Below are 13,855 nucleotides of genomic sequence, written 5' to 3'. Positions count from 1 at the left end.
CTATTTTTCATATCTCTGGTTGTATACATAGTATATTTACATCAATGTCTGTCTTCATACGTGTACTTTGGGTAATAATGATCATCACATTCAACCATCATTAATTACCCCATGCCCCCTCCCTTCCCCTCCCACCCCTCTGCCCTATCTAGAGTTCGTCTATTCCTCCTATGCTGCCTCTCCCTATCCCACTATGTATCAGCTTCCTTATATCAAAGAAAGCATTAGGCATTTGTTGTTTTTTTTTGGGGGGGGGGGATTGGCTAGCTTCACTTAGCATTATCTTCTCCAACTCCATCCATTTACCTGCAAATGCCATGATTTTATTCTCTTTTATTGCTGAGTAATATTCCATTGTGTATATATGCAACATTTTTTTATCCATTCATCTACTGAAGGGCATCTAGGTTGGTGTCACAATTTAGCTATTGTGAATTGTGCTGCTATAAACACTGATGTGGCTGTGTCCCTGTAGTATGCTATTTTTAAGTCCTTTGGGTATAGAGTAAGGAGAGGGATAGCTGGGTCACATGGTGGTTCCATTCCCAATTTTCCAAGAAATCTCCATGCTGCTTTCTGTAATGGCTGCAAAACAATTTACAGTCCCACCAGCAGTGTATGAGTGTACCTTTTACCCCACATTCTCGCCAACACTTACTGTTTGTATGCATAATAGCTGCCATCTGACTGGAGTGAGATGAAATCTTAGAGTGGTTTTGATTTGCATTTCTCTAATTGCTAGTGATGATGAACATTTTTTCACGTGTTTGTTGATTGATTGTACATCATCTTCTGAGAAGTATCTCTTCAGGTCCTTGGCCCATTTATTGATTGGGTGATTTGTGTTTTTGGTGTCTAGTTTTTTGAGTTCTTTATATACCCTAGAGATTAGTGCTCTATCTGATGTGTGAGGGGTAAAGATTTGCTCCTAAGATGTAGGCTCTCTGTTCACCTCACAGATTGTTTTTAGTTTGAGTCCATCCCATTTATTGATTCTTGATTTTAATTCTTATGGCAAAGGAGTCTTATTAAGGAAGTTGGGGCCTAATTCCACATGATGGAGATTAGGGTCTATTTTTTCTTGTATTAGATGCAGGGTCTCTGGTTTCATTCCTAAGTCCTTGATCCATTTTGAGTTGCGTTTTGTGCATGGTGAAAGATAGGGGTTTCATTTCATTTTGTTGCATTATGGATTTCCAGTTTTCCCAGCATCATTTGTTGAAGAGAAGCTATCTTTTCTCCAATGCATGTTATCTAATATAAGATAATTGTAATTTTGTGGGTTAGTCTCTGTTTCCTCTATTCTGTACCGTTGGTCTTCAGTCTGTTTTGGTGCCAATACCATGCTGTTTTTGTTACTATTGCTCTGTAGTGTAAGTTTAAGGTCTGGTAGAGTGATGCCACCTGCTTCACTCTTCCTGCTAAGGATTGCTTTAGCTATTCTGGTTCTCTTATTTTTCCATATGAATTTCATGAGTGCTTTTTCTATTTCTATGAGGAATGTCATTGGAATTTTGATCGGAATTGCATTAAATCTGTATAATGCTTTTGGAAGTATGGCCATTTTAGTAATATTAATTCTGCCTATCCAAGAGTAAGGTAGATCTTTCCATCTTCTAAGGTCTTCTTTGATTTCTTTCTTTTTGGTTCTATAATTTTTATTATATAGATCTTTCACCACTTTTGTTGATTCCCAGCAGGAACATATCTCAACATCATAAAGGCTGTCTATGCTAAGCCCCAGGCCAACATCATTCTAAATGGAGAAAAATTGAAGGCATTCCCTCTAAAAACTGGAAAAAGTCAGGGATGCCCTCTTTCACCACTTCTATTTAACATAGTTCTTGAAACACTGGCCAGAGCAATTAGACAGACGAAAGAAATTAAAGGGATACATATAGAAAAAGAAGAACTCAAATTGGCATCAGAGACCAACTTTTGACTTTCCTGATTCTCTCTTGAGTAATTCTCTATTGACTAATTTCTTTTGTGATCTCTTCCTTGATAGATTAATTATTTGGAAGTATATTAATTAATTTTGAAAATCAGGGTTCCCTAGATGTGTTTGTTATTGATTTCTAACGTAATTCCAAAATGATGAGTTAACATAGTATAAATCAGAACTATTTAGACTCTCTGTGTTAGAAGTCTTTTTTTTTTTTTCCTTCAATCTCTGGTGGAACTGAAAGCTTTTGTAAAACATAATAAAAATGAATTTACTAGAAAATGAAGTTTTATGTGTGTGTGTGTGTGTAATCTAAGCACTGATTTATATTATTAGATTTTACAAAAAGGCACTACTTTATCAAAAGGCTATAATATTTTCTAAATATTCAATTTCTAGACACCCTGGTTGTGATTCAGTAATAATGTAATTCAGTCCATACACATAAATTAAAAACCTGTGTCCTTCTATCTTAAACAGAATGAGTGGTAGAGAATTCAGCATTATTCTGAATAAACTGTCTCTAACACTGCCATCAATAAATATAATGTTTAATAAGACTTTCAATCTTCTGTGCCTTTGATTTTTTTTCCAACTGCTAAATGAGGATATAATGGTCAGTGATTTAAATATCCAGAATGCATATAAGCCAATTAAAGATTATGTTTAAGTTCAGTTAATGTTTTAATATTTTTTGAGGATACATAAGATTCCTGACATCTCCTTGATAACTCTAAAAATGTAATCAGCTTACCAAGATTGAAATTACCTATTCCAAGGTCATTTTCAGAGATAATCATGAAGTCAACTTATTTCATAACCAAGTAGGTTATGAACTATCTTTGTGATTCTTTTAATATATTCAAGGACATTGTGTGTTATATTCTATAAGTGTTTATAGCAATTCAGATCCTAATATGAAAATGTCAGTGGTATCCTCAAGGGCAAAAAGCTAAATATAGCTTCCGCCAGCATTGCTCTTTCTAATGCAGCCCCATGTTTGTTGATCTGCTTTCTTTTTCCTTCATAAGGTGGGTGGTATCATATCAATAAAAGGCCTGAATAAAGTCAGAACAATTTACACCTACACTATCTGGATATAATTTGGTTTCTTGTAAGGCCTACAGAGACTTTACAACATCTATAGATGGTTTGCACTTAAGGGGAGAAAACAAAATAAAAACAAACACAGAAAGACTGGTGAACTGTAATATGATTGTTAGCTCATGCATTAAGCAATGACAGTATTCAGGACTAGAAGTTAGAGTATGATGTTTAAATAGCTTTAATGTGACAGTTTGGGGTTAGTATTTTTGTATGTCAAATAGGCACTGCTCATGATTTATAATGATTCTGCATTTGAAATTCACCTCAATTTTCCTCTTGCTGTTTGCATTAGAAACAAAGAACTCTGAAAAAGAGCTGACTTAATTTTATTTTAGGATACTGTGAATCCAAGACTACTTCTCATATTCTAATGGGATCATTGCAGAGAACAAAGAGAATTTCTTTTAATATTTTTGTTATCACTCACTTATTAGTATTAGTTCATTCATCTGTATTAACAAATATGATTTTTAGGCAGTGGATGTTGCCTTTTTTAACATGCGTTTAATTGTTCTGGAATGATAAGACTTGAGAAGACTTTAAAAATATCCTTAGATTGATTTACCTCTTTCTTAAAAGTAATGAATATTCACTGCTTTTTAAGAAAAAAAAAAAGAGTCATGGGAAAAGGCTTTTTTCTTTTGTTTACCTAACCATCCACTTAAGTTCAGAAAATTCTCTGATCAGGTGTAGGATTGGTAAATGTCTGACCAGTGAATATTTGAGTGGTTTTCCTATTATACATGATCATACCTCTGATTTCTCAGAAGTTTGTTTTTAATTGTTGCACATCTGAATACTTCACTAACCAAGGTTAATTTGTCACTGTTTGATTCCTACTAAGCATATAAAATAATCTATCAAAGAATGGGGAAATATGAGAATTATAATTGAATGTTTTTTTCTATATCAAGAATGTTTAAAAATGTCAATAATGAAGTATGTTTTAATCCATTCATTTTTCTTTGTCTTCTCAGGTGGATCTCCTTACTTAGCAACCAAAATCAATGAAGCAAAAGACTTGCTGGAAGCAACCACCAAATATTGATTGATGCTCAAGAGCCAGTTTGAAGGAAAAAAATAGAGGACTTAAAAAAAATAGTCCTGCCAATTAATCTGAAATATGGTCTTGATTTTCATACACCTATTGACCATAACCTTTTTTCCATCCTTCAATTATATAATAATAAAAGGTTAATAGACTTGCTTTTTTATTTTCTTTTAAAGGAATCCTGGAAATTTTGTAGCTGGTATTTTGCCTTATTATTTACTTTGTAATATTCATACTTTTAATGGTTTTTGTTATATTAGTCCTAAACATCCTTCTCTTCCTTCACACACACACACACACACACACACACACACACACACACACAGTGTACAAAAGCACGATCATCTCTGGTGCAGTTGGAATTTGGGAGCACTGAGTAGAAGTGTTCTTATGCTTGTATTTGTACCTCTCTGTCCTTTGTTTCTTCAGAGGAATTTGAGACTCTGCCTAAGTAAGGTGCTTGAATGCTTTGAGACCAACATTGGCTGCCACCTCAAGAAGAAATGATCCGATATAATGGAATTTACTAAATGGTGATTTGTTAAGTAGGGGTTGGGACTTTTTAAAGAACTCTGCTGTCTCTGAGATCCTATAACTGAAGCATGAGAACTTGGAGAGCCACTAAAATGATTAAAGACTCATAAAATGAGCCCTCTGAGGAACAGCTGAAAAGGGCTGGGAGAAAACAGAGGAGTTTGTATTTAATTATAGTCTTTCCATACTGTTTATTTATTTAATTATTCATTCTACAATTTTTATTGACCATCTCTGTTGTGTAAGGCACTGTAGTGGGTCCTCTGAGAGTTACAAGTATGAACCAGCAGTGGATCCTGACTCAGAGGAACTTCTCTATAGAGAATACTGGTAGAGAGGTGCAGATGATATGTTAATGAAGTTCAAAAAATAGAAGAATATTTTAAACTCAGTACATGGTGGGGAGGACGTTTGTGGAACAAGTGGCACAGAGCTGGTGTTTAAAAAGATAATAACACATTCCCTGTGATTAGTAAGTCAGTATTGTTTCTCCTGAGATCAGAATTAGCAGAAATTATTAGCAGAAATAGATTTATTATTTAGTGCAATTATAATGTAGAGTTTCTTCTCAAAAGCAAGGGATAGACAGAATAGTTATGAAAGGCCAGCTCTAACTTAATTGAGAATTTGAGTCATTCCAGCATTAGCCTGTAATCTCCTTCATTCCCATTTTCCTGCTATGCATGTGCCTCAGAGTCAAATCTGGTTTTGAATACTATCTGCCCAGTGATCTTGGGCAGTTACTTAATTTGCAAGTCTGTAACCCTCAGGATAAGATAGAGAAAATAATCCTAATAAGTTTGTTGTAGGGAATAAATATGTGTAAATCATTTAGTCATGTAGCAAATGTCCAAAAAATAAATTAACTTCTTTCATTTCACTTTTTTTCCCATTAATTTTATCTTTTAGAACACAAGTTTGAAAGTGTTTTCTGATAATCGTTCATTTTGCTTTTGAATCTACAATTTGGTGGGGTCATATAAGAGATTGCTCATCTCTAGTCCATGAAGCACCAACTGTGGCTGGAGGAGCCACTTCCTGTGACAGCAAATTGGAACTGGTTGTTAGCTGAGAGCCATGGTTCCCCTCTGCGTAGGCTTCTCCCAGGGATGCTAGAGCTTGTCACACCATAGCAGTTGTGCTGCAAGTGATTGTTGTCCAAGAGAGGAAATGGAAGCTGCCAAACTGTCTTGAGTCGAGCATTACTTCTGCCATATTCAGTTGGTCTGAAAGTTACAAAGCCTGCCTAGACAAAGGAAGAGGAAAGAGAGAATGTGAATCACTGATCATCTTTAATGTGTAACCAGGGCATGGTTGATAATTTTTTCTCTTAATCAAATTGGTAAGGCATTACTTTAAAAATAAATTAGTCATGTACCACTCCTTGGAGTATAAGCCTAGGCAGTTTCAGATAATACAGCTACTATTTTAGGCAGATATTAATTTAGTAGTAACTCTAAATGGCAGTGTAGTTATAAAATTGGAGTTTGACCAGCTACCCACCCTCAACTCCTTATTATCTAAAAAATATTATGAATGGTTACCTAGCTTCAGTAAAGATTGCTTTTATATATCTGCTGTCATTGCATATTCTGCTTAATTAAACTTTTTGTTGATACTGCAGTTTTTCTTTATTTTTACATCTTAGATGCAGTCTGAGGGAACAGGGAAGACCTTTTAAAAACACAATTTCTTGACAGAGTATAAGATGGACAGTTACAGGAGAGAATAGAGTGCCATTTAGATTAGAGTCAGTGGGGCCAATCTAGACCATGAAGTCAAAAGAAGTTTAGTAAGAGAAAAAAAAAAGTGTTGAGTGTAGCAGACATTGTTTTATTTAGTCTACAAAGCATTTCCTTTATTTGAAAATCATTTTAGTCATTTAGGATATCTGAACCTTATATCAGGCAGTAAAAATACAATATGGGTTAATTCTTTAATGTGTTAAAACTAAACAAATTACATATATATATATATATGTATATATATATATATATATTCTTAAACATAGGTAACTTTTTTGCCTCATACTTTTTAATTAACAAGAATTATTCAGAGTTGTGTTACTTGTGATTATCCAGCAGGGTCATGAGAGAGAACATATTTTATTTGTGCAGAAAGCTTTTGGTTGTCATAGGGAACCTCGAACACAGAAAAGAGCTTTCAATGACTTATCTTTAACATGTTCCACAATTAAATTCAGATCGTTTAATGACACTTGTGAGAGGAGATGAATCAGGCCCTTAAATATTTAAAAAAAAAAAATGTTTCTTTGACTCAGCTGACTTAGGATATGCTACAGAGACTGCAGTGAGAACTTAAGTATCCAAGTAGGGGATATTATTTTGGGGAAATGGGAACCATGCCGTCCACAAGCACTCTGCACCTTGTCCAGCAGTCATCTCTGGGGCACAAGCATCTTACTACAAAGAGGATTTGACAGGAGTGAGAAAATGTGTCACATCATCCCTCCCTTCTGATGGAAAAGCAACCCAAAGAGCATGTCCCATTAACGCTAGATCAGTATCGTCTATTTGTCAAAAACATTTCATGAATCATGAGCCAAAATTTTATTTATGGTGGAGTGATACCCATTAGAAAATTAGAGTTTTTGTTAGTATAATTTATTAGCTGCAAAAGTTGAGAAGGTTCTCTGGACTCATTTTTATAGGTGGAATCTAAGTGATCTGGATCGTTGCCCACCAACAAAATTGCTAGGCATGTAGACAAAGAAAATGTTCCTTCTAATGATTTTTTATGAGCTGAGTAGCTATTGTTCCCAGCTGACTGCTCTTTTCCTCTTTTTATTGTTGCTGAGCAAAAGAATTTATAAAAAGCTCTTTTTTTTTTTTTTATTAAAAAACCCTGCTCCATTGAAATTCAAGTTCATTAAGTCATGTTCATCCCTCTTCCTGCCATACTAACCCTTTCCCCCTCTGGTCTATTTAACTGCCTAGCAGCAATGGTCAACATTTTAAGTCTGGACAGATTATTACATAGATATCAATATATAGATAAGCAGTCTTTAACATTAAGTGGAAATTTTATTCCTTATTGTCAGTATATAATCACTCAGGCTGGATGTTGACCCCAAATTTCATATTAGTACCTCAACTTGTAAGGGGAAAAAGCCCCCTGGAAAATTAAAACATCACTGGTATACTTCCATTGTGAAGGATGGTGATAAAGATGAGGTATTGGTTCATTCTTGACACCATCTAAGCTATAATGCTAGAGGCCAAGAAATTAAAGTTGGTTAATTTTTATAAACCCAGTGTTTGCATAATAGCTAATACTTGCTGAATAATTGTGCCATTCTACCTACATTATCTCTTTTTAAAAAATTTTCATAGCTACCCTGAGGTAGAAAAACCAAAGACTCAGGAGTTTAGGAACTTTTCCAAAAACTTTTTTCAGTGGTGGGACTGGGATACAAATACCATTTTGCTGGACCCTGAAGTATATACTCTATGAAAATAGTTTATGGAAGGATCCAGTGTGTTGAGAAGTCACAAGCAAGGGGTTACGTCTTTAATTCTGTCCTGGAAGCTTATGATACTATCCAACTGCACATGGCAGAATTTCAGTTACGTAGTTAGGCAGCATGGACTTCATTGACTCAGAGGGAATGGAGGGAGCTTTGATGAAATTTTACTTGAAACATTCGTGGGCAAGAGCTCCCAAGGAGAACATCCAAAGCAAGGTTCAGAAGACAGCTCATAAACTTGAAGCAGCAGATTTGGGGAGAGAAATGAAGACATCATTCAATATATTAACGATAAGAACAAGACTGAGTTTATTGAAAGGAACAGAGAGGCAATGAAAAAATATGGTTAAGGACTAAGACAACTGAATCGAGATAACTTGCAGCAATTAAAAGGGAATTATGAGGCTTTAGTAGAATTTTTAAAAATTGTTTTTCACTATTCCCAATTGCAGGCTGAGTTATTTGTCCATGTTAATGCTTTTATGTCAAATTCAAAATTATATTTGCAATTATAGGGTTGTCTAGTAGAATTTTATCTGAATGTGTCTTGAGATTTTCACTTAACTCTGTTTCCAGTGTCTGTATTCAAATGTTGAAGGGGTTTCTAACTCCTCATGACTAATATTCATAGCAGACTTGTGCACTCCCTGAATATTAGGTACACCTGTGTTTGAAAAGAAGCGCATACCAAAATCAACTTGGTGATTTTCCATTTATCTACTCTTGGATCATCAATGCCTTTGCTCTTTTCTTCTGTGAATGTGGATGATCAAGAGTTGACTTTCCAAGTGTTTACGTTTTGGCTTCTATGCCTCTGGAGTAAGATGATATTATCTAATGACATATCCTCTGTGGTAAAATGGGACACTGAATTTGCATAGTCTCCATCCTAGGCTGATGTATAGTGCAGTGCGGTGTTGCAGAGAGAGCAGCTCTGGCAGAGATGCAGCCTTCCCTAATTAACCCCACTTGGATTTGAGTTACGCTTTGTTCCTTGGCTTCTTGGTACTTATGTATTCACTTTGCTCTCTACTGTATTCCACTTGGTACTCACTTATGTACAATATTGTTTGGACTTTTTCTCTTTCTTATAAACAGGGATTTTTGTAAAATATGTGAAAGTGTAAATATACTAAATTTTAAAGAAGTGAAATGAAATACTGTTGTGTTTGCTTTGTTTGAAATCATAAAGGATAAACTGTAAGATACTTTTATTTATAGTTTTCCCAATATGGGTAAAATAAATTTTGACATGACAAAATTGAATATAGAATTCTTGAAGATCACCTTATATGTTACATAATTTCATCTACACTGTGAGCTCTTTATTAAAAGACTGTGAATCTTTTATATCTTTTAGACCTTTTACTTCTTCATGAAATGCTCAACTCAGTTTGTCCCTCAGGACAGGGTATTAACTGGGTTCACTCCTAAAGGTGGCTATTAGAAACCAAAAATCATAGATGTGTGGGTTTTCTCAGAAACCATTATTAAAACTTGTATTTTCACCTTTTATACCAAAGTAAGTAAGGGAAAAAGTAGAAATCAACCCCACAGTACTTTAAAACCGATTTTTAAATTTGTTTTATGATACAAATACCAAAGAAAAGAGCCTGGTTCCTTGGTTTGTTTACATATTTCTTGCCCCGGGTATCTTCATTTCAGTTTTTGGCCTTCAGCACTTGACTGCATAAAGAATTCCAAACACAAGCATTGGTAGTAGAAATGCTGACACAACTGAGCTGTCACCCCCAGAATATATTGTTGAATAGGTCTGCAGAAGTGCCTCGATCCCATACCTAAGAGCAGGTGAAGAATAAGGCCACCATTTTCAGCTTCCAAGAAGAGGAGCATACAGATAGGCAGATGTGCCCTATTTCTTCTCTCTGATCCTTCGATCCTATTTTTCCTACTTCTCTCATATATGTGCTTATGGAAAAAAACACACAGGCGCATACCTATGTGCCCACCTGCCCCATAAAGTGGTTAGATCTTAATAATCATACCTATCAAGGCCAGTTAGACATTCAGTGTATGCTGCTGTTTCTTACTTGGCCTGGGAGGGTTTCATGTCATGGACACCATCATGTGATCTGAGGAAGAAGGACCAGCAGTATTGGGCTTATATAATACAAATGGTCAGTCTACCATAAAATGGGAGCTTGAATTTGTTTTGTCAGAGGAGGAATGTTTTTCACAGCCATCTGGTGAGTTAAGAACAATAAACAGAATCACACGGTGAGCATGTTGTATTTGACTCTGTTGATGGGATTTAGGTATGGAACATCAATTTTCTGTACAGACATAATTGAGTACATATTACCATGATATGAAACCAGGCAAGAATACGTATGGTGTGTGAGATGTTACATTTTAAGAAATTTAATGAAGGGGAAAGTTAGAAAACCTGGAAACAGATGTAATAGGTGAAATTTGTTTGAAGTTTTTCCTCCAAGTGTATGTGAAGCAGCTCTTCCCCACCTGCACTCATGTAGAAATGCAAAGGCAAATAGATGATTTTCACACGTTGCCATCTTCCCCTTGGGGCTGATTGTTTTTATCAGAACAGTAACACCTAAAGGACAGGTAGAGCCTCAGGCCTGGGGTGAGGCTTTTGGTTCATTCCAGCTTCCTTTCTTAGGTCCCTGAGTCTCTGTTGTCAGCAGGTCCGGGAGCCTCTTGTATTTAATTCCATCAAGAGAGAAGGGGTTTTTCTCTCATAGCCTGGCTCATAGTTACTCCTGGGAAAAGAAGAACAGTCTGGTTGACAAATTTGTCCCCAGTCTAAACTGATCAGAAATAGCTGGCATGGTGAACACCTAGTTAGTGGAGGTCAGCAGTGGGTCAGGTGGTAATTGTTCAGTGCCTCATTCACTGGCGGCAGTGGGAATTGCTGCCGTATAAATTGGCTTTAGGGGACAAATTGATCAACCAAAAGAGGTTTAAAGATTTTTAGTGTTCAGGTTACCGACAAGGGTTCCAACTCTCCGGACTAGATGATGAAATGCACAGTGGTTGACTCTTTGCTTTCCTTTAGGATTGGGGACTTCTCACCAACCCCTAACAGCAACTGTGTTTTTGTTCTCCAGGCTGCTTAGCTAAGACAGAGCTTTTGATCTTGCCATTGTAATTCACAATGGCAGTGAAACTTTTTTTTCTCCTAATAAGCCCGGCTGCCTTTGTCCTTGCCTACTCTGGGCCTTTTAACACATTTGCACCAGTTACACCTGCACCCATCAGCTACACCCCCACAGCATGGGGATCCCAGCATGTGGTTCCTGCTGGCCCTGGTGAGCCCTGGGCTCACAGCCCTGCTCCTCCAACCTCCTTGCCTCACACTTCCTCCTGGGATTCCACTCACCTGCCTACCCAGAGTGAGGCAGTGAGACTAATGAGAAAGGCCTGGGGAGTAATAAGGAGATTACATGGCATGTTCTGGATTCCTGAGGTGTTTGTTCAAAGCATTTTTAATATCTTATGTGAGTCACAGCAGCATTGATTTCTCACCCAAGATCAGTTCTGCATTAGCAGAGCCACTAGGATTGAACCGTTCTCTTTTGTACATGGGGAAGTGCCTCACCCACAGCCTAACAGCACAGAATTCAAAACTTTGGTGGGGGGAGGTGTGTTTTTTGTTTGTTCACTTGTTTTTTGTTTCAAACTCCAGGCTTGAATCTTTGCCCCATTGTGCAGATGGCTGAGAATCTTGTTTGTTTAAATCTGCATCGCTTTTTAAGATTTCTACTTGGGGCCCCTTGTTGTTAACCAATTTTGACCACATACTCCACTAATCATAGAATGCCCTGTGTCTGCTCCATCCTGCAAACCTACCACAAAGATGGATTTAAATTTTCTTTTGCAACCCTGCCAATCAGTTGTCCATATATACCTGGAAGCCAATTAATATTTTCTAAAGAGCCAGGTACAAAGCTGCCAGGTAACATCTGCAAGTGACTTGTGTGCTCTAATAGGAACTGCTCATGTTCAGCTCTTTGTGAAGATGTTTTTCACTTGACACAGTCATCTTTGGTCTTGTTCGACCCTCTACTCCATTAGGCAGACTGTGCACACATGTGGCTGATTTGATCTGCTTTCTGAGGGGGATGGAGTCTTATCTTTCTCTTCGAATCAGCAGAATCGTCTTGCTAATATTAATTTGATGTCTCTTGGAAAATTCTATCCACCCACCCAAAGTGCTTTAGGAGGGGAGCTAGGAAATAATTCTTTATGTTTTGGGGCATTTTCTGATAATACTGTAAACCTAACCTAAATTATTAAATAGAGACCTGTCTGAGGATTTAATGTTTCCTTTTTTAAAAAATGCAAAGATGACAATTTTTCTCAGAGAACATACCCGAGTTCCTAAACTTTGAGGGCTGAGGACTTGGGTTTAGTCACATAGCTCTGCAGTTAATGTGCTGTGTGACCTTGGGCAGGACACAGACTCCTGTGAACCTCTTGAATTAGATGGTCACTAATGCACAATCTGTAGGAGTCACACTGACCTAATTTAAATCCCTGATCCACTTTATTCTACCACAGTGATGTTGTGGAAATTTTTTAAGCTGCCTTTTGATTTCCTAATCCATAATAACATGTACCTGAGAGGGTGATTTGGAGAGTTTAAACAGATGTGCCTGTGTAGTACCTATACATAGTGGTTCTACCCAAAATGTTCCTTTTTACTGCCTAACTTTTTTATTCTATTGGCTTTTTGCTTTAAGTCCCTTCCATAGACTCTTGGGTAGGTAGGTAAGTGGGATCCCAGAGCAGGTGATAAGCCAAGGAATATAAAGTGATACAAATATGACACTTTGTAATATAAATATTACAACAACAATAAGAGATTTTTGAAAACAATAAATGAAAATTATCAACAATTTCAACATCCTTATTTCAGCTATTTTCTTTTTTTCTGGAGTCCCTTCCAAGTACCTTTTTACATGGAGCCTTTGGAATTTGTCTTATAGGAAATGCCTGAGGACAAATATGCAGATCCTAGAACCAAAATCAGGCTACAGCATGTTATAATGACAGTGTGATGAAATTTGAACATCTTTATCAAATAAGTACCTGATCACCAACATTTATGGCTAAGGAAGTATACTTGTATAATAGCTGAAAACCATCCAAGAGCACGTTTTTAAAAAAGAGTGCTTCTGCCAGGTTTATAGCAAAGCACGATGATAATCACAGCTGTCAAATATTGGTGTTGGTGCCATTTTTAAAATTACCTCTTTAAGCCTAATGACCCAAATAGCTATTTATTTTTATCCCAATTTTACACAAAGAGGGGATTCAAAAGTTCAAGTACCTATGACAGAATAATGCAATCAGGAATGGGAGGTCAGGATCTGCTCCCAAAATCTGTCCTCTTTTCCTTTTCTCTCTCCTGGGGAGCATTCTCAGGTAACTTCCAAATTTGTCCTTAAGTTTGGTTGGGTTTTTTTTGTTTTGTTTTGTTTGTTTGTTTGTTTGTTTGTTTTTTATCCAGGGACTGAATCCAAGGACATAAAACCACATCCCCATCCCTTTTTAAATTTTGAGACAGGGTCCCACTTAGTTGCTTAGGGCCTTACTAAGCTGCTGAGGCTGGCCTCCAATTTGCAATTCTCCTGCCCCAGCCTCCCAAGTTGCTTTGATTGCAGGCATGTACCACCCTTCCTGGTACACTCAAGCTTTTTAGCTTAAATTTTGCTCCCACAGGGGAAACATCCAATGAAACATCCAA

General features: G+C 36.7%; 1 protein-coding gene across 1 annotated transcript in view; it reads left to right on the top strand.

The window, feature by feature from the left end:
* Dnajc15 (DnaJ heat shock protein family (Hsp40) member C15) overlaps positions 1–4,255 on the top strand; it is a 69,179-nt gene extending 64,924 nt beyond the window's left edge. The window contains exon 6 of the mRNA XM_046454087.2: positions 4,030–4,255. Within this exon, the coding sequence (XP_046310043.1) occupies positions 4,030–4,100 (71 nt within the window). The 3' untranslated portion in view covers positions 4,101–4,255. The remainder of the gene's footprint in view (positions 1–4,029) is intronic.
* Positions 4,256–13,855: the final 9,600 nt, after the last annotated feature.

The sequence above is a fragment of the Marmota monax genome, unplaced genomic scaffold, assembly GCF_021218885.2.
Source record: "Marmota monax isolate L192 unplaced genomic scaffold, Marmota_monax_Labrador192_F-V1.1 WCK01_AAM20220418_F8-fsc00011, whole genome shotgun sequence".
Taxonomy (NCBI): Eukaryota; Metazoa; Chordata; class Mammalia; order Rodentia; family Sciuridae; genus Marmota; species Marmota monax.
The sequence above is the reverse complement of the archived record's forward strand: the minus strand, read 5'-3'. Positions and strand labels throughout refer to the sequence as shown.